This window comes from Antechinus flavipes, chromosome 4 (genome assembly GCF_016432865.1).
Source record: "Antechinus flavipes isolate AdamAnt ecotype Samford, QLD, Australia chromosome 4, AdamAnt_v2, whole genome shotgun sequence".
Classification (NCBI taxonomy): Eukaryota; Metazoa; Chordata; class Mammalia; order Dasyuromorphia; family Dasyuridae; genus Antechinus; species Antechinus flavipes.
Window position 1 is genome coordinate 474,818,606 of NC_067401.1, and position 24,989 is coordinate 474,843,594.

General features: G+C 42.4%; 2 protein-coding genes across 6 annotated transcripts in view; one reads left to right on the forward strand and one right to left on the reverse strand.

Moving 5' to 3' along the window:
- OSBPL9 (oxysterol binding protein like 9) overlaps positions 1-4,357 on the reverse strand; it is a 134,849-nt gene extending 130,492 nt beyond the window's left edge. For all 5 annotated transcript variants that reach the window (XM_051999711.1, XM_051999708.1, XM_051999707.1 and 2 more), the window contains exon 1: positions 4,232-4,357. In XM_051999711.1, the coding sequence (XP_051855671.1) occupies positions 4,232-4,342 (111 nt within the window). In that variant the 5' untranslated portion in view covers positions 4,343-4,357. The remainder of the gene's footprint in view (positions 1-4,231) is intronic.
- Positions 4,358-22,123: 17,766 nt separating this feature from the next.
- The window catches only part of LOC127561679 (calreticulin-like), a 34,214-nt gene continuing 31,348 nt past the window's right edge, over positions 22,124-24,989 (forward strand). The window contains exon 1 of the mRNA XM_051996859.1: positions 22,124-22,565. Coding sequence (XP_051852819.1) covers positions 22,124-22,565 — 442 coding nt within the window. The remainder of the gene's footprint in view (positions 22,566-24,989) is intronic.

Consider the following 24,989-nt stretch of genomic DNA (forward strand, 5'->3'; position numbering starts at 1 on the left):
TAATGACAGAACCAAGATGACTAATGTTATCTTGATACCCCAAAACAGGGGGTCTGTCTGGATGGATTTCAGTCATCTGGTTAATATGAACTACATCTCCAGGTCCAGAAAGTGGCAGAAATAAGGGTAAGCCATATTTTGAAAGACTGTAGGGAAACAGCAAAGATCTTGATTTTCAAAAAAAGAAGAGAATGAGATTTGTAAACTATAAAAAAGTGAGCTTGACTGGATCCTGGAAATATCCTATTCATGATCTATTGATCATGAAAGCGATAAATACGATGAGAAGAATGGGTACAATCCAAAGATTACTGGACTAGAAGTAGGTATAATACAACCTAGCAGGCTGCTCTGAAAAAAAGCACTTTGTAAACTGCCCAGAGCTATAGAAATGTTTTAATGGTACATCCCTCCCTTCAGGCGCCTCCCAATATTAGAAAAGAGCTCCTAAGGGGCTGAGACCTCTCTTGGTATCCCCAGAATCTCCCACAGAATAATCACTAAACACTTTTTCATTCATTCATTTTACAAATGGGAAAACTTGAGGCCTAAAGAGATTAAACAGCACATCCCAACATGTATTTTATTAGGCCAGGGCTCAAAACCAGGCCTTGCAACTCCGACTCCAAATGTCTTCTCTCCAGCCCGAGGCAGACCCTCCTTTTCCTCTTCCTCCTCCTCCTCCTCCTCCTCAGGAAAGCCCCACTACAGAACAGACCCACAAGTAGTCCAAGATTCCTCCCAAAGCCTAACATTTCTGAGGTGACACTTTGAGGCATTCATGTCTCTTTCAACATTGACCAAAGTCATCCAACATATCCTCCGGACCCCTCTTCTCCCCATAAGCGCACAATGTAACTTGGGGTGGAAAGTAAATTGGTACAATACATTTCCAACCATTCTCCTCCAGTCCCAAATTTTAATGCAGAAGACACTTGCAAAGGAAGAAAAACTTCTCTTGGCTTTAATGAGGACTGTGAGCTTGCCTCTCTCTTGGCAAGGGTGGTCCTGTGGCTTCCGACCCCAGAAAGGAGGATGAGTAGCAGACAGACAGAAAGGACAAGGGGCCCCATCACATTTGGCGGCCTTTGGAATCCAGACAGGGCAAGCAGATCTCAAAGATCCCAGCGGGGGTGGGTGGGGGGAGAGTCTTCTGAAGGGCCTCCTTTTTAGCCAAAGCCGGCTGGGAAGCATACACTAGGGCTGAAGAATATTTCAGTACCATACTCCATCCCCTTTACTAAAGACAATTTATTCACTCATTAGTTCAGCAAGCATTTATTCAGCCCGACTGCTGAGATGGCGAGGCAAGAAAGCAGCAGGCAACAAGGAGACACAATGACCAAAACTTTACCTAGATTTTAAAGCCCATAAGTGGTCAGACAGGTTCGGTAGGATTTCCAGATTATCATCAGGCTTGAGTTTCCACCAATCACCTGATAATTTCTTTGGGTCATGGGATGTTCTTCATTCTAAAGTCCGACCGCAGGGCCTTAGGGGGACAATCTGGACTAAGTTCTATCTAACAGGGATTGAAAATCTATGGGAAGCCGGGGTTTGGCCAGGCCTTTACGCAATCCCTGAGACAGGACGCCTGCTGCCCAAGAAGTGGCTGGCTAAATATAGACAGAAAAACACAGCAAGAAGAGGCTTACCCACAGGGCAGAGGTTTTCCAAGCACAGCAAATCTCAAAAACCATCTACTAAGTTCCAGAGGGCTTGCAATCTATGTTGGAGGAGGATACTGGCAAGATGACAGATCCCTAAAGGTTTGATTTCTACGACTGACAAGTTTTAAACCTAATATTCACTTGATTCAGTTGCATAGATACCTGAACCACACTAAGCAAAACTTCTTCGGTACAGACCTGGGCTTTCCCAGATAAAGGGAACTCCCGGGAAAGAAACTGCCAGTACAGAAATTTGGCAATGCAGACCCACAAAGCTAACAGCGCTTTCACAAGAGAAGTCTTCAGCAATTTCTCTCCTTAAGAGAATGGCCTGGAGCGTTGAGAAGTTCAGTATGTGCCCAAGGTCACAGAAGCAGGCTGCTACAAAGGCAATACCTGAATCTAGGACTCCCTAATTCTGAGGTTCTCTCTAAATTAGTCCACTGAATCCCACTGCCTCTTTTACAGAGCTGGAAACATTTAGTCTGCTTTATGTGACTGGCCACGCTTGAGTTAATGAGCATTAACAGGATTTCACTATTACTAATAAAATCACAGCCTGCAACTTTCCGTCTCTCCAGGTAACTTTTTTAGCTTTCTCTAGCTTTCTCTACCAGTCATTCTAGCCCACCTACCCCTAACCTCAAGGGACAGGGAACACTATACAAGCAGGGCCCGAGGTCTTTCTCGTTTTTTTAATCCCCAAGGCCTAACAGAGAAAAAGCAGCCCAAGATTTGCTGAATAGGACAATCAACTTAATAACAGCACATCCCCACAGGCATTTATAGAGCTCTTTGAAGTCTGCAAAGTACCCAGTCTGCATTATTTCATTTGAGCCAAACAATAACCCTCTGGGGTAAATGCTATTATTATCCCCATTTTACAGGAGGAACCCGAGGTTTAAAAAGACAACAGAGTAATGGCTCGCGGGCTTCTTGAAGCTTTTTCTAGGTTTTTAAGAACCCAAAGTCCGCTTCCTTCCCAAGACCTCAAGGCTATTTAGAAACTAAAAATCAGAGCAAAATCCCTCCAAATGGAACCATTATCTCTCCTTCCCAGCTCAACTAACCAACTTGAACAGTGGTGGGAAGGATTAGAAAAGGAAATATTATACAGAAATTAAGGGACTTGCCCACAGCTAGAAATCCATGTCAGACAGTAGGAAAAAGTTTAGACTACTTCCTGAGTTTCAGAGCTAAAGGGATAGATAGATTTCAGAGATAGATCACCTTGTCCAAGGCCTTTTAGGAAACTCAGGCCCAGGAGAGTGGAATCCCCACAACCAGTGCCTGAGTCAGAACTCCCAGATGATGATACCAGTGTTCTGTCTGGACCCCTCTGCTCCTGTCATACCTGACACTCATAAATCAAAACCATGACCTTTCTCCACCATTTTCTCCTGGCAGCTTACATACATGCAGAAGAAATTAAAATTGCAAAACTTCCTGAGCATTCAGGCGTACTTCAAGTCCGCCCCTCTAAGCAATATCTTTATCCGAGGACTTCTTTTCCCAAGCAGAAAGTCCTGGCTGGCAGGGAGCGATTCCTGGGCTCCTTATCCCCAGGGTCCACCTAGCAGGACCCATAAAACCAAACGGCCAGCACACCGGTCGCTAGAAGAGTGTCCTGCAGGACATAGCTCTAAGCTTACATCACAGCGTTAAGTAAGGCTCTCGATTCACAAAAAAGGGTGGTGACGCTCCACTAAGTCCAGTGACCTTTGGGGGGCTCATCCCACCCGCGGGCAGTTCCGGGAAAAGTGGATAGCCCTTGCTGGACAGTGCTTTCAACAGTGTAAAAGCGCAGGAAACCAAGTATCCTGAAATAAAGGGGGCATTTCCCCCCTCCCAAGTTCTCGGATCCCAAGGGAAGAACCTCTTGGGGGGAAGAAAGGGTTTCTGAAGGACAAGGGGTCAACGACTTAGGGGAGCGCACCTCAGGAAGGGGTGCCATCGCCTCGGGGTGGTCCAAGGTCAAGCGCTACCCCCACTCCCCACCCCCACGTGGCTTCCCGAGGTGACCTAGGCGCCCGCTCTCGAACCTCGGGTTCTTTTGCATCTTCGGATTCTCGGACTCAGGGCGTGGAAAAACGCGGGGTGGGGGGTGGGGATGGGTCGCGGTCGCAACCCTAGCATTGGGACAGGGAGGGGGCCCAGGACCTTCAAGCCCACCCATACACCTTCCACAGCGAAGAAAATAAGAAAGATGGGCGTGGCCGGGAGATGGAGGGCCTCGGTGAAGTGGGGAGGGGGTGCGCATCTCTCCCTTCACCCAAGTTCGGCTTCCCCACCCCCCAAGCCACTCTCTGCCCTGCCCAAGCCGGCAGACTCTGGACCCCACCCCACGCCCACGCCCGGTCCATAAATCTCGAAATCCTTGCCTCCTTATTGGTCGCGCCTTTACGTCGCCCTTTTTTATTGGCAGATTGCCGCTAGGCCCCGCCCCCCCGGCTCGCGCCGAGCCCCCGGCATAGCAACCCCAACTCCCCAGCAACACCCCCCCACATCCCGGGTGGGACCCCATCTGGGCCTCGTGTACGGGAGGGCGTCCTCTTCCTCACCGTGTAGTAGGAGAGCAGCCCCGCGTTGTAGTCCAGCACGAACCAGCGATACTGCCAGCCTTTCATCACGTTGGTCCATTTACTCAGCGGCCCCTCCATGATGGACGCCATCTTGGGAGCCGCCAATGACAACAAACGAGCTGACGTCACGCGCCTATATAGGCTCGAGACCTAAGGGGCGTGGCTAGTGTCGGGGGCGGGGAGTGGGCGTGACCATTGGTTGAAGGCGGGACCCAAGGACCCAAACCGGTGGAAGCGAGGTTGGGAAAGAAGCAGAATCTTGGGAAGCGCTTTTGGAGTTGAATCCGAAAGCTGCAGGGGAGACCCGGGCGCAAACCCTTGGGCAGTAATAATATTTGTGTCGGGCTTAAGGAGTTTGATCTGCTCAACCACAGCTCCGGGGTATTGCAGCCCGTTTTACAGATAGAAACATTGTAGCAAACTGACGCGGTGACTGGCCCGAGGCGACACAGCCCACACGCGCCCGAGAGCGGATTTGCTCTCGCCTTGCTCCCTCCAGGCCCAGCTCCGGGTGTAGCTCCCACTGAACCAGACAACCTTTCTGGGTCTACATTTGCTCAGTTTGTACTAGATGCCCTCTAAGTACTAAAGTGGGAAGAACCACGGAGCCCCTTAAAGTAAGCTCTGAAGGTATTATTATTGATATTGTTACAGGTGAGGAAACAAGGATCGGAAAAGTCAGCCAGGACAAGTACTTCCTATGTAGCAGCTGCCGGGCTAAGTGCTGAGAATACAAATACAAGCAAAAGAAAGACTCCCTGCCCTCAAGCTTCCGTCCTAGTTGAGAAAAGTAGCGTGAAATATGGAGCTGAAAGGGGAGATTGTGGGGGAGAAGGGGAGAAAGTATCCAGACGGGGGCATAGTTTCTCTGGAAGTCAGAAACAGCTGGGACACAAAATGAAAGATGGACACAGATGGAGGGATTCTACCAGGAATCTCCCCTCCATGCTGGGTTTCACTTAGAGTCCAAACTTCACACTTTCTGGGGCTCTCTCATTCCTCCCACTCCTCACTCCTAATTCCTTCCCTCCGGCGGTACCTCCCATGTTCCCTGTCTATATCTTGTATTTGTAGAATATCCGTGATATATGTGGACATATGGGTCCATTTATGTGGTGCCCCTGTAGGCTTTATGTGCCCACGGGAATCAGTCGAGATAGATGCTAGTCATCAGAAATAAATGTCTCTAAAGTTTCTTCTGCCCGCCCTTCTCCAAAAGAGACTGATTCCTGCCGGGAGAGAAGACTGTCCCATAGGAAAGCAAAGACCATGAGGCTGGTCACCATTTTCTCCTCAGAGAGGGAGTACTGGGCCAGAATCTTAGCTATTCCTTCGCTTAAATATTGTCTAAGGGGAAAATCGGAAAGTTCCCGATCAGTTTCCCTACTAGGGAGAGAATTTCCCAAGCTATGTATTCCAAGTTTGACTCTCTTTCCACCAAATGCCATTCCCACAATGAAGACTTTCAATGTTCATTGACATTTTACGTTAAATGAGATGTTTCAGTAAAATTGGCTAATCCTTTGTCTTTTATTTTAACCCGTGAAAACATTCTAAGAAGGGCTGCATAGGGGAAAGAGAATAAGCATTGATTTAGGGCCTATTCTGTGCCAGGCACTTTTTACAAATATTATTTCATTTGATCTTCCCAACCAGCCTGTGAAATAAGGTGCTGTTATTATCACCATGTTACAGTAGGGTAACTGTCGGCACATTTGTCCTAACAGCAAACAGAAATCAGAAAAGTTATATATACCAGAGAAAATACATAGATTTTCCCACTGAGAGAAAGATGTCTCAGTTCAACATAGATAGAAAATTCCAGATCTCCCTCGAATTTCCCAGGCTCTGTCATCTAGTAAGCTGGGAGGAGGTACAAGATCAAGGTGACAGCTTCCCTTCAGGCAGGCTTCTTTCTAGAGTCTTTCCCTTCAGAGACCTCTATTTTGAGGAGAATCTAGAATCAAAAATCTCCTTCCGATCTTGAATCCACAAGACCAGGATCTCCTCCCTCCTCCCAAGCTCCCAGAGCATTGAGTAATCAAACCCCACCAGGAAGGAAAGTCTTATTATGCAAGTGGACTTTGAGCTACTGGTTACAGATGGATATAGTCCATAGCATGTTACCTCTCCCAATTGGAATGTGAAGGCAGGGATTTCCTTTGTGTCCTCAGCACTTAGCACTTGCGACAGGTATGGTGTAAAGGCTCTAAAAATGCTTCTTGATTGGTTGATTTAGTCACTCATTAACTCATGTTTCCATGAATTCATATAGGCTATAATCCAGGATTGGGAGTCATGCTACATTGCTGCTTCAAATTACTGCTGCTACCTCCTAATAACTCCCGGGGTGACCTCAGGAAATTTACATTCCCTTTTTGAGCCTCAGTTTCCCCATCTGAACACTGAAGGGATTAAAATGAATAGACCTCTCGGGATCCTTGAAATTCTTAAGTTTATGATTTCATTGAGTGCACATTGAAGCATACTATTTTCTTTTTTTTGTTTGTTTGCATTTTTTTTCTCATGGTTTTTCCCTTTTGTTCTGATTTTTCTTTCCCAACATGACTCATATGAAAATATTTTAAAAAATGATTATACATGTTTAACATATCAGATTACTTGCTGTCTTAGAGGGGAAGGAGGAAGAAAAAATTTGGAATTCAGAATCTTACAAAAATGAATGTTGAAAACTATCTTTACATTTAATTTGAAAAATAAAATGTTATACATATATTGTATTTAACATAGACTTTAACAGATTTAACATGTATTGGTCAACCTGCCATCTGGGGGAGGGGGTGGGGAGAAGGAGGGAAAAATTGGAACAAAAGGTTTGTCAATTGTCAAGGCTGAAAAATTACCCATGCATATAACTTGTAAATTAAAAGGTATAATAAAAAATAAAATACTATTGAAATTTATTTTAATTATGATCTTGTATAAGTTGTCCAACAACAACCCTGGGAGGGAGGTACTCTGGGGCTTCTTAAACTTTTCCTATTTGTGATCCCTTTTTGCCTGAGAAATTTTTACAGGACCTTTACAGGTATATAAAACAGATAATGCAAATCAAACATTTACTGATAATAAATCATAATTTCACAAACCCCCACATTCAGTTGTGAGACCCTATATGGGGTCATAACACACAGTTTTAGAAGCTGGGCTATGGGCGTCAGCATCTCATCTGTAAAGTGGAGAAATGGAGCCACAGAGAATTCGAGGGACTTGCCCAAGGCCAGCAGAAGAACTCCACTTGGTAGGAAACATGGCAAGAGAATTTCTGTCTTATCTCTGGCTGCCCTAAAGATAAAAAGAAAGACTGATGGGAAGCGAAGTGACTCCGACTTCTTGTCTCCACTGTGATAAGAGTGTGCTGCCTCCACCGCACCAACTTCCCTAGCACGTCTGGGACACAAGCTTCAGACTCCGGTTTTGACCAGCTGGTTCCTGATGGAGAATCCCTGTCTTTCGCCCTTCTAGCACCAGCCCTTCCCACCTTCTGTTAAGTCCCACCGTACCCTTCTTGCTCACGTAGTTACGGTCTATATGAGTTTGCTGAAGTGGAGGCTCCGGCCTCTAACTTTTCCTCCAGATGAGCCTCACTTTGAGCCTAAACCAAACTCTTCAGGTAACTCTCAGTAGTTGAATTGGTTGGCAGCTGTACATAATCGGTGTCCCCCTTGGCTACTTTTTATCACAAATGCTTTTCCATGGACGAAACCTAAGTCCATCTCTCTGCCCTAAGTTCTGATCCCAGAGGCCAAGCTCTCTAAGAATTTTGAATAAAGCAATCAAGAAGCATTTATGAAGAGCCTCCTAAATGGCACTTGCTATGTTAAGACTCTAGGTGGCGCTATAGAGTAAAGAAGACCTGAATTAATTAAGCCATATTCAGACACTAGCAGTGTGACCCTAAGCTTCCTCAGTTTCTTCATCTGTAAAGTGGGGATAATAACAGCATCTACTTTCCAAGATTGCTGTGGGTATTAGGTCATTTTTGTAAAGCACTTTGCAAACTTAAAATATTCTAGAAATGCTAGCAAGTCTTATGGTTATAATTAGACTGAGAATATATAGAAATGGAAGGATGAGAGTGAAACAGGCCCTGCCATCACAGAGCTTCCATTCTATCCCGAGAGAATACAAACAGGCACAGCGATGTAAAAAAAAAGAAAGTCATTTGCGAGGGAGAAGAAATCAATTTGTGCCCAAAGGGCTCAGGAAAGATTTCTATAAGAGGGAGGGCTCATTTGGAACTATGCTCAAAAAGCTATCAGACTGTGTATCGCCTTTGATCCAGCAGTGTTTCTACTGGGCTTATACCCCAAAGAGATATTAAAGAAGGGAAAGGGACCTGTATGTGCCAAAATGTTTGTGGCAGCCCTGTTTGTAGTGGCCAGAAGCTGGAAAATGAATGGATGCCCATCAATTGGAGAATGGCTGGGTAAATTGTGGTATATGAATGTTATGGAATATTATTGTTCTGTAAGAAATGACCAGCAGGATGAATACAGAGAGGACTGGAGAGACTTTCATGAACTAATGCTGAGTGAGATGAGCAGAACCAGGAGATCATTATATACCTCAACAATGATACTGTTTGAGGATGTATTCTGATGGAAATGGTTCTCTTCGATAAAGAGAGCCTTAATTGATCAAAGATGGACAGAAGCAGCTATACCCAGAGAAAGAACACTGAGAAATGAATATAAACTGCTTGCATTTCTGTTTTTCCTCCCGGGTTATTTATACCTTCTGAATCCAATTCTCCCTGTGCAACAAGAAAACTGTTCGGTTCTGCACACATATATTGTATCTAGGATATACTGTAACCTATTCAACATGTAAAGGACTGCTTGCCATCTGGGGGAGGGGGTGGAGGGACGGAGGGGAAAAATCGGAACAGAAACGAGTACAAGGGATAATGCTGTAAAAAAAAATTACACTGGCATGGGTTCTATCAATAAAAAGTTATTTAAAAAAAAAAAAAAGAGGGAGGGCTCGAGATGAGCCTTGAAGGAGGAAGACATAAAGATGAGCAACTGGGAGGCAACAAAGAGTTGAGCTCTTAGGAGAAGGGAGGACTTGAGATCCCTGCCATGGAGGGAATTGAGGTATCTAAGAAACCTGCAGGGGATGGAAGGGATAACAAATAACTTAGTTTGGCAGAACTATAGAGCCCCTAATAATAAGAGCTAGGATTTCTAAAGGGTTTTAAGTTTTGCTCAGTGGTTTACCAAGGTCCCCTTTGACCCAGCAACCCTGGAAAGTAGGAACTGTTAGTATCCCCATTTTACAAATGTGAAAATCAAGGCAAATAAAGATTGTGACTCATCAAAGGTCACACAGCCAATCTGAGGACACATTTGAATCCAGGCCTTCCTTATTGCAGTCCAGCCTTCTGGGTATTATTCTACCTGGCTTTGAAGAAGAGCAATGTCTGTATCTATAAAAGTAAATTGGAGTCAGGTAATAAAGGACTTTCAAAGTCCAGCAGAAAGGTTTGTGGTTTTTGATCCCAGAGGTGATAAGGAGGCCCTGAAGCTTCTTGAGCGGAAGAGTGACAAAGCCAAACGTGCATTTTAGGGATATCAATGTGGTTCTTGTGTGGAGAAAGATTGGAGAGGGCAATGAGATTGAGAGTCCCTTTGAGCTCCAGCTCCTATCATCCAACTTCCACTCTAAAGTCACTAGAAAGAGTTCTCTGCGATCATATCCTCTCCAGTCTAGAAGTCACTGACTAAAATTATACAGAGCAAAGAGGGAGCAGCTCACCTCTCTTCCCCCTCATACTTCAGTGCCTTTTCAGAGAGGGGCAGAAGTCTGGCCACAGAGTCCGGCCTCCCAGGAATCCTGATCATCAGGCTAAACTCGCCAGTCACAAAATCCCCAATGAGGAAAAAACCAGAGTCTTTGGTTCTTGCTTGTATCTATGGAGCCGGCATCAGAATCTGATCTTTTCCCTAATCTCCCCCAGACCTGACTCCTTTCTGTCCCTACTACCACAGTCTCAGACTCGAATATAAAATAAAGACTCCTGTGAATCTGTGAGAGATTCAGGGCACTTTCAATGGAAAGAGCCTTAGGGACTGGAGTCAAAGGTCGTATGTTCACATCTGGCTTCTGACATTTTAATACCTGTGCAAGTTGGAGCCTTTAACTCACCTTCTTGTACTTGTGAAAATGAGGAAATTAAACTAGATGGCCTCTGTGATAGGACCAAGAACTTTGGAGGCAAGAACCATCTTCTCTGGGTCATCTTCAGTCGGGATGGGGCCTGTAGCCCTGGTAAGGGTAAGTACAGGTCACATGGCCACAAGAGTTGCTCCCCTGGATAATGGCTTCAGGGACAGGGCTGGTAGTCTGAGCATGGGGCTCTACTGTTCAGGTGCAGAGTCCTGAGCTGCCTCTACCTGGGATCTGAGGAGAGGTGATGGAGAGGGAATGGTGAGGTTTGTGTCTCTCCTTCAACATACAGTCACACATGTGCACACGTGGACACACATGAAAGCACACACACACATTCACACATTTGCATATACTCACATATCCATACATATATAGTAACCACACATGTCCAAGTTTCTTCCCCAGGGTACATGGCTGCTTCAGACTTGCCTTTCCCTACATGCAAGAGAAAATTCATACTTAAGGTCATTAAAGTAAAAAGTCTAATGAGATTTGAAAATATCATAGACACAAAAATGAGAAAATATTACAGAACTTGAGAGTTGGAATTTCAGTGACTATTTGATAATAACAATAGCATTTATATGGCACTTTAAGGTGTGCAAAGATCTTTAAGGTTTGCATCTCTTTGTTTTTTTTTGTTTTTGTTTTTGTTTTTGTTTGGTTTGCATCTCTTTGGATCCTCTCTCCAACCTTTTGGGAGATAGGTGCTATTATCACCATTTTACAGATAAGGAAACTGAGGCACAAGAGAGGTTATATATCTTGCCCAGAGTGACATGGCTAGTTGTTATGATTCTTACAAGGTGCTAAGTCACTGGAATTGTTAAGACTCTGGGAGATTCACAAGTCAAGATTCAGTGTGAGATTCACAAGTTCAAGCGATTCACAAATCAGAGAAGAGTGGAGAAAATTCACAAATCAGAAGCCCACAATCCCACTCTCGGAGGAGGAGTCAACCTTTGAGTTCACACCTCTGAAAGAGCATATAAAAAGACAACCTCACTAGAAGTTCTTAGAGCCTCAGCCAGGAGTCAGTTGGGGAGATTTGGAGAGAGAGCGAGAGGCTGAAGCTGGCAGAGGAAAAAGACTAGTGGCAAGAGCTCTCGGAACCAAGGAGAGAGCTAGGTCTCTAAGAAAGCTAACCGGGCTATTTTGGAAGAGACAATAAAGGACTGGACTTTTAACAGCTGGCTGCATTTGAGGTAATTATTATACAGAACTGAAGCTAAGGCTGCCTCCAGAAGCCCCCCCAGAAACCTGCTCCCTGAGAACGATCATATTTTAGAGAAGAGAACATTACAGCTAGTAGGTGTGTGACAGGATTTGAACAAAAATCTTCCTGACTCCAGCAGCAACTTCTAATGCATAACCAAAAAAAAAAATAATAATAATAATCCTGTATAGAACATGTCTATAAACTGAAATTCACCAAAGGCTTAAATTTTTTTTTAATTAATGCTTTTTAATTTTCAAAAGATATGGATGGATAATTTTTCAACATTAACCTTTGCAAAATCCTGTGTTTCAATTTCCCCTCTTTCTCCCACCTCCTCCCCTAAATAGCAAGTAAAAAAATATGTTAAATCCAATAGAGGCATACATATTTATGCAATTATCTTGCTACACAAGAAAAACCAGATCAAAAAGAAAAAAAATGAGAAAATAAAAAACAAGCAAACTTAATATTCTCTTTAAAATGTAATGTTCTCTGTTGAGGTTTTCTTGGGGTCTCTGGAGGCAGCCTTTGTTTCAGTTCAGTAATCATCACACAAGTAGCCAGGGGTTAAAGTCCAAATCCTTTATTATCTCTTTCCAAGTCTTGTCTCCTCTCCTGGGGCCTGGTTAGCTTTCTTAGAGGCCTGTCTCTCTCTTTGGTTCCGAGAGCTTAAGTTCTCTCCAATCCTTTGCTTTCTCTCTGAATTGTCAATCCTGGCTGAGGCTCCTAGCTTATATGCTCCACACTGAATATATACCAATCATTACATCACTAGGAAACCATTATTTGTTGTAGGATTAAATCAATGCTAAACTAGATTTAACCATTGTCTCCTCAATTCTACTTAGTGCCTTGTTTCAAGTTCTGGCTCATAACAGCAAACAACAATAAAAAGAGTAAAAATGCTCTGTTGTGATCCACTCTCAGTTCCCACAGTCCTCTCTCTGGGTATAAGATGGTTCTCTTCACAAGATCATTGGAACTGGCGTGAACCATCTCATTGTTGAAAACATCCATGTCCATCTGAATTGGTCATTGTATAATCTTGTCCTTGTTCTTGTATACACTGATCTCCTGGTTCTGCTCATTTCACTCAGCATCAGTTCCTGTAAGTCTCTCCAGTCCTTTCTGAAATCATCCTGCTGGTCATTTTTTCCAGGACAATAATATTCCGTAACATTCATATTCCATAACTCACCCAGCCATTCTCTAGCTGATGGGCATCTCCTCAGTTTCTAGTTTTTTGCCACTACAAAAAAGAGCTGCCACAAACATTTTTGCACACATTCACCAAGAGCTTTTAAAACTGCCAGTGGTGTGGCTATCATATTCGCTTAGCTAGTTGACTGTTTTTTGGACCAAATAAGAAAGACATGCCCGCTTTGTAAAGGGATCAGGGTATAGACACACCTTGTTTGCTCATTAAAACCTCATGCAATGTGACTCTATTCTGTGGCTATCCACAGAGAGAGGCAGGGAAACTCCCTCTGCTATCTAAGTATTTACAAAGTATTTACTGAATAAATAAAAGGTAGTTTCCAGAAAGCTCTCATTGTGTTGGGGAAAATCAGAAAAGGCTCCTTTAGAAGATGGTACTTGAATTGAGTCTTGAAAGAAGATGTGGAAGGATGGAGAGGATGGATTCTGGGATGGAGTTTTTTTGTGCAGAACAACAAGACCAGTGTGGCTGGACCAATACGGATGGATTCATGTACAACAAGGGCAGAAAAGTAGGTTGAGGTCAGATGGTAAAGGGCTTTAGGGGCAAACAGAGAAATCTGTGATTGATCCTAGAGGCAATAGAAAGAACTGAAGTTTATTGAATATGGTGAAGACTCAGTCATTTAGGAAAAAAAACTGTTGTGTGAAGATTGTATTAGAGAAAGACAAAATTAGGGAATTAGGGAGACTGATTAGAAGTGACACTGGCAGAAAATAATGAGGAGTTGGATTAGGATAGTGGCGGGGTGAATGGAAAAAAAGGAACAGATGGGAAAGATTTGGGGGAGACATGATTTGACAATTGATTGGATATTGCGAAGAAAAAGAGAGAGGAACCGGTATGACACCAGGATTCTAGTTCTAATGTTTTAAGGTCCTTCCCATCTCTGACATTCTCTGTCCAAAGAGCCTTCCCATCTCTGACAGTCTATGTCCAAAGCTCCATTTCCAACTCTCACGTGGTGGCTTGGGAGGAGCCCTGAATCTGGGTGGGAATCAAAAGACCTGGAATGAAGCACCATCTTTCCCACTAACTCCCCCTAATTCTCTTCACTTTTCTGGATCTAATTTTCCCCCGCTGAATTATCAAGTAGGTGAATCTCTAAAGTACATTTTAGCTCTAAATCCTATGACTCCATGATCTGCCATGACCTGTCTTAATTTCCTCATCTATGATGTTATTGGACAGTTGAGGTTGACAGGGGACATGACAATTGAAACGACACATCTGCCACATCTCTTGCCCGACTCCTGGTGCACAGCATAATGGAAAGAACTTGGGAATCCAGACAAGAGTCAATGTCCATGTACCAATGCAAATAAATCTGAACTGGAACCAAAGGTAAACTAAGGAAGCAAGGTCACTGTTCTCCATCAACACAGTATGTCTGCCTTTATTATACATTATTAAGCTTGTTTGCCTTTAGTAAGTGCTCACTACCTATCTATATCTTTCTCTAGCTACCTACATTGCTTTTATTCCTGCACAGAGACCTTTTTCAAACCACAAAAATAAAACATCATAACTTTAGCAGAAATTCTTGCGAATGTCTAGTGCTTATGATCTCTATGAGACAGATTTAATCTCTGCCTCCTTTCCCCTTTCTCAATCATAGAATTCAAAAAGAAATAAAATCCACCTGATTTTTCACTAGCTATATGCAGTAGCAATTACCTGCAGCCACTACATCTTAGCAGACTGGAGATCAGATGGCTTGGCTGTCTCAGAAAAGCAAATAAAAATTGCTTTATTGATCATTGAGCAAGAAGTCTGGGCTGAGGCTCATCTCTTCAGTCCTATGTCTATTAATGGGACTCAATAGCAGAGTTTCTCCAACTACAAGAGTTGCAGAATTCAGCACAAGACAGTATTATTCACTTATCCTTTGCATGACAGAAGCCGTAACATTTCACTGATCATTTTACCAACGTAAGGGAAGCTAGCTGCATAATGGCAATTTCTCATTCTGTATTAGATGATGAAGAACCTGACTTCTAAGTACGAACAAGTTCACTGTCACCTTCCTTAGTTGGATTCCTGCTGCTCTTCTCAACAACTACCTTGCTGCTTCTGGATTTCCCATGATCCCTAATTGATGAATGCCCCATGGGGCCAACTGTAAAGGCTGATACCAGTCATACTTTAATTTATTGCCAACTCCTTTCTCACTAGCTACTTTGTTTATACTTATTTATACACAAATGTATAAAGGCTCAAGCATTTTCCTTCCCCCTGCTTTCTAGTTCTGGAATTTTAATCACCACAATACTGCTACTGTAGGCAGTATTGTGGGCAGGATGGCTCAGTGGGTACAATGACTGGCACATGGGTAAAATAAATAAGTGAAAAGATTTGGAACCAGACCCCTTCATTTGAGCTCTATTGAGCTCCATTGAGCTGTGTCACTCTAGATTGGGAATTTCCCTGCTCTATGTGGCAATTTCTTAAATTCCCTACCTTTGAACTGTATTGTGCTTTCATTGAAGTGGTTAGTTCCAAATTGCTATCTGTCCAATCACTAGAAGCCAGTAGCCACTGATTTTGGAGACTGTCCAAAATAATTGACAAAGAGGAGATATGGGTGTATTGCTGGATTAGAAGATCTCAAAGCAACTATCTAATTCTGATGTCCTCATATCGTGGTTAGGTCACATTTGAAAGATACGGAGCTTTTTTTATCAATTTTCAACCTATTTTGTGCTGTTAAAATATTCCTAGAATTTTAAATATTTCACTTTCGGATTTGAAATCCTTTTCCATGTGTTTTTATTTTGTCTATGTCTTTTCCTCCTTCTGCAGGTGGCACCTGGAGTCAGAAAAACCTGAGTTCAAATCCAGCCTCAGATGCTTAGTTGTGTGATCCTGGACAAGTCACTTAAACTGTCTCCACCTTGCTTTGCTCATCTGTAAAGTGGGGACAATGAGAGCACCTGCTTTCCAGGATTCTTATGAGAATAAAATGAGATAATATGCTTAGAACATTTAAAAATCTTAAAATGCTGTATAAATGATGATGGTGATAGTGGTAGTGATAGTGATGATGATGATGATGGTGGTGAGGATGTACTGAGAATATATCCATTGCTATGTTGAATTTTTTAACCTCCAAAAGAGACTTTCTTTCCTCTCGTGGACCTTTTGTCCCTAAATAAACCAAAGATCTAAGGATGCAAATAATTTGTTCTCCTAAAGATACAATGGTTACAATTGCCAGAAAAGTCCCCTCTTCCCTCATTCTTGCTTGGGTAATACTTTCTTAGCAGGCAAAATATAGATTAGTATTAGAGTTCATAGTTGGTCTGAAAGCATCCACTTAGGCCTTTAGATATTTCATATATAGAATCAGAATTTGTTAATGTCGATGAAAATTTAAATATATTTTTGTGGCAGATTTAAAATTTATAATACCTCCAACGCTTCCATGTTCCATTTTTGTCCTTGCATTCCCATCACCCTAATATGATTCCTGACATATAGTAAGCACTTAATAAATGCATATTGATTGATTGATTTAAATATGAGTTAAAAGTAAGCAATGTTCCCCTTTGACCCAGAGATTGCACTGCCAAGCATACATCCCAAGAAGATCGAAGCCACAAAGAAAAATCTTTTAGATAACAGTACTTTTAGCGGTAGCAAAGAACTGCTAAGTAGATGCCATTGATTGGGGGAAATGGCTAAACAACTTTTGATAATGAATACAATGGAATACTACTGCACCATAGAAATAACAGATATGATGGAGTGGGAAGACATGAACTAATGAAGGTGAAGTAAATAGGTTCAGGAAAATTATAGACATGTTGATTACAACAATGTAAATGAAAAGATAAAAAACTGCAATGGAATGCTATATGATCACAATTATCAAGCTTGGTCCAGAGGGAAATATAAGAAAATACACATCCCTCTCTTCTTTGAAGAGGAGGAGAACTATGGGAATGAAGTATTGCATATGCAGTCAGATTTGTCTGGGTGTTGATTCACTTGGGTAAGATATTTTCTTCTCTTTTTAATCTTTTCTAAATCATAGATTTGTCATCAGGGATATTATAAGGGATTTATTATTAGAGGGAGGAATACATTTAAAAATGAGGATACTAAATATCAATAATTTTTTTGAAAAGATTTTTTAAGTGGATTATTCACCAAAGGAAAAATATTTAAGTTCTTTCTTCCTTTGCTATATTATGGCCTTTCCCTGAGCATATAGGAAGTTTATATATTGATTTAACTTAAAAACACATTGAACACAGTTTTAATTTCCTTGTGGTTCTGGACCTTTCCCAAGGGAGTTATTGTAAATACCTTAAACTCATCATGTACAAATAGAACTCATTATCTTCTTCCTCTTCCCCAAACTCTCTGCTCTTTTGAACTGCTCTATTTGTGTCAAGGGTTTTACTATCTTTCCAATTATCCAGGGTCATCCGTGATTCCTCATACTCACTTACCTCCCATAGCTTATCTGTTGTCTAATCTCATGGTTTCTATCTTCACATCTTTCTCTGCTCACAGACATAAACTCTCATCATTTCTCCCTGGATTATTGCAATAGCCTCCTAACTAGTCTTCCCAATTCCTATCTCTCCCTGTACTAATCAATCCTACACACATTTACACTATGTGTTCAAATACTTGAACACAATTCTCATGTTCCTCACCCACCAACTTAAGTCTCCTCTTCCCCAAGCTAAATCTGCCAAGGTCAGTAAGTCAATAGTCAAAGGTGAAGAAGGCACTGAAAGTAACAAGAAAAGGGGAAAAAACACAGCCAGATCTACTTTCCTTCAAGAAACATATTCTAATGGAGGAGAAAACATGAAAATAATTATATATCTATCTGATAGATATAGCTTAAGTGAAAGGCAATCTCAAAGGAAAGGAGCTTGCAGACAATTGAAGGAGACTAGCAAAGACTTTCTGCATAAAGTAGGATTTGATGTGGGATATAATTCAAGAAAATTGTCCTGTAGTAGTAGAACATGAGGAGAAAGTAGAAATAGAAAAATATCCACCAATCACCAGCTCAGAGAGATCCTGAAAAACACACAGAAATTTCAAAGCTCCCAGATCAAAGAGAAGATTCTGCAAGAAACAGAAAAAATCAACTCAAAAAAGCTACAATTAGAATTGTACAAGATTTATCAACAGCTACAATAAAAGACTGAAGGTCCTGGAATCATATCTATTGACAATCAAAAGAACTAGGCCTGTGACAAAATATCATATCCAGCAAAAATTATCTATAATTCTGAATGAAAAAAAAATGGACATTCAATGTCCTGCAAGTTTTCTGGACTTTTTATCAACCAGACCCAAACTTAACAGAAAATTTAACATATGAGAGCCAAGATAAAAGATCAGTTTTAAGGAATTTAATCTGGACAAACTGTTTAAACATGGACAAATTATTTATGTTTATATATGTGTATATATATATACACATATATGAATATAAGAGTCACATCAACAATAGGATAGCTCAAAAGAAAGACTGACAGAATTAAGGTAAAAATAGCAATCATTATTATACAAATGAGGTGCAGAGAAAGAATAGACACCGAAGCATTAAAGGAGGGAGGAGGAGTCATAATTCTGAAAACCTACTCACATTAGGAATGGTTCAGTAGGCAACACTACATATATACCATGAAGGGTATAGAACCCTCCAAAATCTATAAAGAAATAAGAGGGGAGGGATGGGTGGATGGGGAAGCAAAGAGTGAGGGAAGAATACAAGGGAGGGATCTTTGGGTGGGGGGAAGAGATTGAGTAATAGAATTAAATTAAACTATATAAAAACAAAACAATAAAAACAAATACAAAAAAAAAGAAAGTAGGATTTGAACTGCATCATGATAGGATTTGTTCAGCTAATTCCTATGTGATAAGGCTTCTATTCAATATTCCCATTTGGCTTGCCTTTGGCATCCTTTTCATCATCCTTCCTAAAATATTCATTATTCTTAAATGAATATGACACTCTGTATCATGACCAGGATAGATAGTTGTGGACCTATCATCTCCTTCCCTTCTTCATATAGTGCATAAATTTGAGGCTGCTATGTTGGAGTGTTCACTTGTGTGAACAGTGTGTTTCTAGGAGGCAGAATTGATTAGAGAAGACTCTTTGGAGGAAATGAAAATTGAACCCAATCTTGCAGAAGATTTAGGATTTGGGTAGGCAGAAATGGTTCAAGCTCTGTAAAGGATAAGGTTGAAATAATAAAAATAAGTCAATATTTCTGTAGTGTATGCTATACTTTCAATATCCCCTGAAGTAAATGGTACCATTATTGTTGCCCCTATTTTAGATGGGGAAACGGGGTCAGACAAAGGAAGTAGAATACAGATGGCATAATAAATGGAGTGTCAGACTTGCAGTCAGGAAGAGCTGAATTCAAATCCTGCCTCAGACATTCACTATGTGACCCTGGGCAAAGCACTTCACCTCTCTCAACCTCAATTTGTTCTTTGTAAAATAAGGATAATAATAGCCCCAATTCCTAGAGTTGTGAGGATCAAATAAAATAATATATGTGGAACATTTTGAAAATCTTAAAATGCGATTTAAATGATAATGAGAGTGAGGTTGTGAGTTCTGCTGATGGTCACAGAGCTAGTCCAAATGAGAGCTAGGACTGAATCCAAGTTTTCCTGAGACAGTTTGGGGCTCAATTTGAATATGAATCAGCTCTATAGCATCATTCATTAGGTAGCTGCAAACATGTTTGATCCAGAGCTCATCCCTAAGGGATACCAAGGAAAGGTCCCACATTTCTTTTCTCATGTTCCCACAAATCTTATAAAGGCTTCATATCTCTATCCATTTAATTGCAGGTTCCAAAGAGGCTGACTTAATGAGTGATGAATGCATTTTGTAATCTGACTGTCAGTTTTTCAAGTGATTTCATCCCATAGTGGTTAATGTCAATAAACACTATAATAATTATAGTCACATGTAAGAAAGCCTAAGACTGCTAGTTAAAGCTGCCATCTTTCTCTGGTAATGCAGCTAATGATAGGCCACATTATAATCATATGGGCCCATGGGATGATGTTCTGAGTAGAGAACTTAAAAACAACCCAACCCCTGTTAATGTCCCTATCTATAATTTATTATTATAAGACACAAACTAAAGGCCCTTTCCTATTGTGGACACTCTCCAACTTCTGAATGTCTCCCTTGATATGTGGTGCCCTGAACTAAATCCAACACTCCAGATGTGGCCTGATCAGGGCACAGGGCAGTATGTTTGGACATATTATGTTTCTATTGATGTCACCCAATATTCCACTGATCAGGAAAGAAGTTGAGCCAAGTCACAGAGTTGAGAGAAACCTTGCAAGACAAAGAGGCAGCCCCTAGATGTGGAGTGTAGCCTTTCTTAAGAATCATAGACATACAAAGGATATGAACAGACAATTTTCAGGTAATGAAATTGAAACTATTACCACTCATATGAAAGAGTGTTCCAAATCACTATTGATCAGAGAAATGCAAATTAAGACAACTCTGAGATACCACTACACACCTGTCAGACTGGCTAAGATGACAGGAAAAAATAATGATGAACGTTGGAGGGGATGCGGGAAAACTGGGACACTGATGCATTGTTGGTGGAGTTGTGAACGAATCCAGCCATTCTGGAGAGCAATCTGGAATTATGCCCCAAAAGTTATCAAGCTGTGCATACTCTTTGATCAGTGTTATTACTGGGTTTATATCCCAAAGAGATACTAAAGAAGGGAAAGGGACCTGTATGTGCCAAAATGTTTGTGGCAGCCCTGTTTGTAGTGGCTAGAAACTGGAAAATGAATGGATACCCATCAATTGGAGAATGGTTAGGTAAATTGTGGTATATGAATGTTATGGAATATTATTGTTCTGTAAGAAATGACCAGCAGGATGAATACAGAGAGGCTTGGAGAGACTGACATGAACTGATGCTAAGTGAAATAAGCAGAACCAGGAGATCATTATACACTTCAACAACAATATTGTATGAGGATATATTCTGATGGAAGTGGATTTTTTTTGAAAAAGAGAAGATCGAACTCAGTTTCAATTGATCAATGATGGACAGAAGCAGCTACACCCAAAGAAAGAACACTGGGAAATGAATGTAAACTGTTTGCATTTTTGTTTTTCTTCCCAGGTTATTTCTACCTTCTGAATCCAATTCTCCCTGTGCAACAAGAGAACTGTTCGGTTCTGCACACATATATTGTATCTAGGATATACTAAGACATATTTAACATGTATTGGACTGTTTGCCATCTGGGGGAGGGGAAAAATCGGAACAGAAGTGAGTGCAAGGGATAATGTTGTAAAAAATTACCCTGGCATGGATTCTGTCAATAAAAAGTTATTATTTAAAAAAAAAAGAATCACAGACATAGACTTCAGAATCTGTCATTTTACAAATAGAGAAACCAAAGCCCAAGGAAGCTAAATGACAGATCCAGATTGCAAGAGCTGAATTCAAATTTGAACCAGGTCCTCTGATTTCAGACTGAGTGTCCCCTTGGAAACATGCAGAATTTAATAATATGCAGAAGGCAGCTAGCTGGTTTAGTGGATAGAATGCTGGAACTAGAGTCAGACCTAACTTCAAATCCTTCCTCAGACACTAACTGGGTGACTCTGGGCAAGTCACTTAACCTCAGTTTGCCTCTGTTTCCTCATGTGTAAAATGGGGATAGCAATACAATTTATCTCTTCAGGTTGTTGTGAGTATCAAATGAGTTAATATTTGTAAAGTGCTTATTACTGTGATAGATTCTACACAGATGTTAGGGGTTTTTGAAGCTTGGGTAGGCTAGTAGAGAGAGTGCCTACCTTTTTTGATTTAGCCTCAGTCTCCACCTTCCTTTCAGAGTCTCTTGGGGGTGTGGGGAAGATACAGGAAGGCAGTTTCCTCCTTCCCCTGGGGCCTTGTTCTGGGACTCCAACTCCCCTCCATCTGCTCTCTCCCCCCCACCCCCCGGGGGGCACCATCTCCTCCGGCTCAAGCTGTGCCCCTAGCCATTGGCTGCAGCCCCGCAATCACCCCGGGGTCTAGGCGAATGAGAAGCAGCCACTTGTAGGGCTCACGTAAAGCTGCGGGGGAGCCCCAGCCCCTCGTCCCACCAGCCCGCTCTCTGAAAGTCGACGTTCAAAACGGAGGAAACCATTGTCAGAGGGGCCACCTGGAGAGACGAGGGCGCACCAGGGGCGGCCAGGCTGGCGATGAGGTGGATGCCGACGCTAGCGGCCGTGGCCGTGCTTCTGGCCACCTCAGCCGGCGGCCAGAGCCAGGAGGGTCCGAGCCCCGGGCTCACGGACAAACCGAAAGTCTCCGGCAGCACCACGGACAGCGGCAAGACCAGTCCCACAGACAGCGCCGTCACCGACAGCACCACCGACAGCACCACCGACAGCACCACCGACAGCGTCACCGACGGCACGGATGGTACTGCCGCAAACAGCCGGGCCACAGAGCCCACGAGCGTGGGCGGAGAGCGCGTTGGGGGCAGCGCCACGGCCAAGACCCCGCACCGCGAGGGCGTGAGTTCCCCGTCCCCAGCCACAGCCACAGCCGACGTCGGGGGCGACGGCCCGGCCACCTTTCCAGGGCATCCGTGGCAGTGGAGGAGGCGCGTCTACTTCCGAGAAGAATTCGAAGACGGCGGTAAGGGGGCAGTGACCGCGGCCCTGGGTGGGCGGGCGGTGCTGTGGGTAGCGTGAGCCTCACACATCCCAAAGCTGGGATCCCCGAGGTGGGGGAGAGGGGAGAGGAGCGGAGGAAACGGTGCGGAAGGGCTCCAGGGCGAGTCGTTTAGCTTTGTCCTTCCACAAATAAGCTGAAGAGGTTCTAGCTCCTACCCAAGAGGTCCCCTCCCTACTACCCTAGTAGTAGAGACTCTACTCTGGGCACATCAAGGCACCTTCCGGCTTTGTTCGCTTCTTTGAAAATGAACGCGGTATCCCTGACTCTGCCCACGCCCTGGAGGTACTGTGAAGAAGAACTTAGCTTCTGTTATGATGGAGCAGGTTGGGAAGAGTTCTGGGTGTGGAATCAGGGGGAGATGGGTCTGAATCCCAGCTTGGCCATTTGTAATCTGAATGTCGCTGGAAGTCTTCCAAAAAGCATCACTGGAAAGTGGGAAACACACACATTCAAATAAATCCCAGGACAGAACAGGATGATGTAGAAAGAGTATGGGTCTAGGATCAAGGAAAGTCCTGGATTTGGATCCTAAATCTGTCATTTACTAGCAAGCCCTCCCCCTCCTCGGGGTGTCAGTCTCCTTTATAAAGGATTTGGAGGAGATGAGTTCAAAGGCCACTTTCAGCTGGATGTCGGTGTGGTTGGATGGCTCATCCAGTTGCATGTCAACAGAATATATTTTAGGATCACTGATTTAGTCTAGAAGGAATCTTGGAACTCATCCTATCCAACCACTTCCTTAAGGGGCTAGAGTCCAACAAAGGAATGAAGACATGAAAGTAGTCATAAAAATAGGAGGATACAGGCTCCAGGGCTGGGAGACAACTTACAGGTCTTTTGTAGAATGGAAGCTCCTGGAGGATGGGACCCTTGTGTTTGTCTTTGTATCCCCAATACTTAGCACAAGACCTGAACCACTGTACATGCTTAAGAAAAGCCAGTTGATTGGTTGATCTAGTTCAATCCCAAAATTTTAGAAAGAAAGAGCCTCAGAGAAAGGAAGTAATATTTAAGGTTATAAATAGGGTAATCAGGATTTTAAGCTGGTTAGGTCCTCTGTTTCTAAACTCATTTAGAAACATGCTACAGAATTTGTGGATAAGTGATTAAACAATTCTTTTTTGAAGGAGTTAGTTTTTTTTTTAAATTTTGTTTTCCCCTTTCCTCTGCTGCTTAGCATCCTGGGAGGTTTGAAAAGACCAAAAAATGGCACTTAGAGAGTTTCCAATCTTCACCAAGTAGCTTGCAAGAGGGACTATCTTATAAACATAGACCTGTTGTGGGAAAGGAATCATTGTCCCTCAGTTCATAGATGTAGGTAATTAGAGTACACAGAACATTAAACTTGGAGTCAGGGAGACCTGAATTCAAATCCTACCTCAAACACAAGCTGTATGAGTCTGGGCAAGTCACTTAACTACTACCTGCCTCGTTTTTCTCATCGGTAAAATGGGAATAACTACAATACCTACTTCCCAGAGTTGTGAGAATCAAGTGAAATAATATTTGAAGTATTTTGCAAACTTCAAAGCACCCTATAAATGCAAGCTAGTTACCTAGAACTGGAAGGGTTCTCAGAAGTAATTTAGTCCAATACCTTTACATTGCAGATGATGAAAGTAACTCAGTGACTTCACACATAAAAAGTAGTGAAGTTTGGATTCACACCTAAGTCTTTACTCTGAATCCAGCACTCTGAATTATCTTTTCTATTGAACTACTCACCGGCTAATGTTATACTGTCTAGTAGGGCTGGTCATTGAAAAAGTCTTTACTTTCTTGTTCAGTCATTTCAGTCAGGGTAATTCTTTGTTATTCCATTTGGGGTCTTCTTGGCAGAGATACTAGAGTGGTTTGCCATTTCTTTCTCCAGCTCATTTTACAGATGAGGAAACTAAGTCAATCAGAGTTGAGTGACTTGCTAGTAAATGTCTGAGACAGATTTGAACTCAGATAAGTCTTCCGGATCCCAAGCCCAACTCTCTATCCCTTGCACCACTTATCTGCCTCTTACATGGCATTAAAAGTCACAAAACATTTTTACTAACACAATCCTGTGAGGTAGACATTATCAGTTGTATCATCTTTATTTTACAGATGGAGAAATTGAGTCTCAGTGAGATGAAGTGGCTAGACTATGGTTACAAAAGTTCCAAGTGTTAGAGTTACAAATTGATCAAAAAGCATTTATTAAGCACCTACTAAGTGTCAGGCAATGAATACAATAAAATAAATGGGATAAAACTACAAAAATGTAACAGATCTTTCCCTAAAGGAACTTGCATTCTCATGAAAACAATATGAACATCCACATATACCTAATACATACATGTAACATGCCCAAAACCCCGAGCCTCTTGGGGCATAAAGACACTAGAAGCTGGA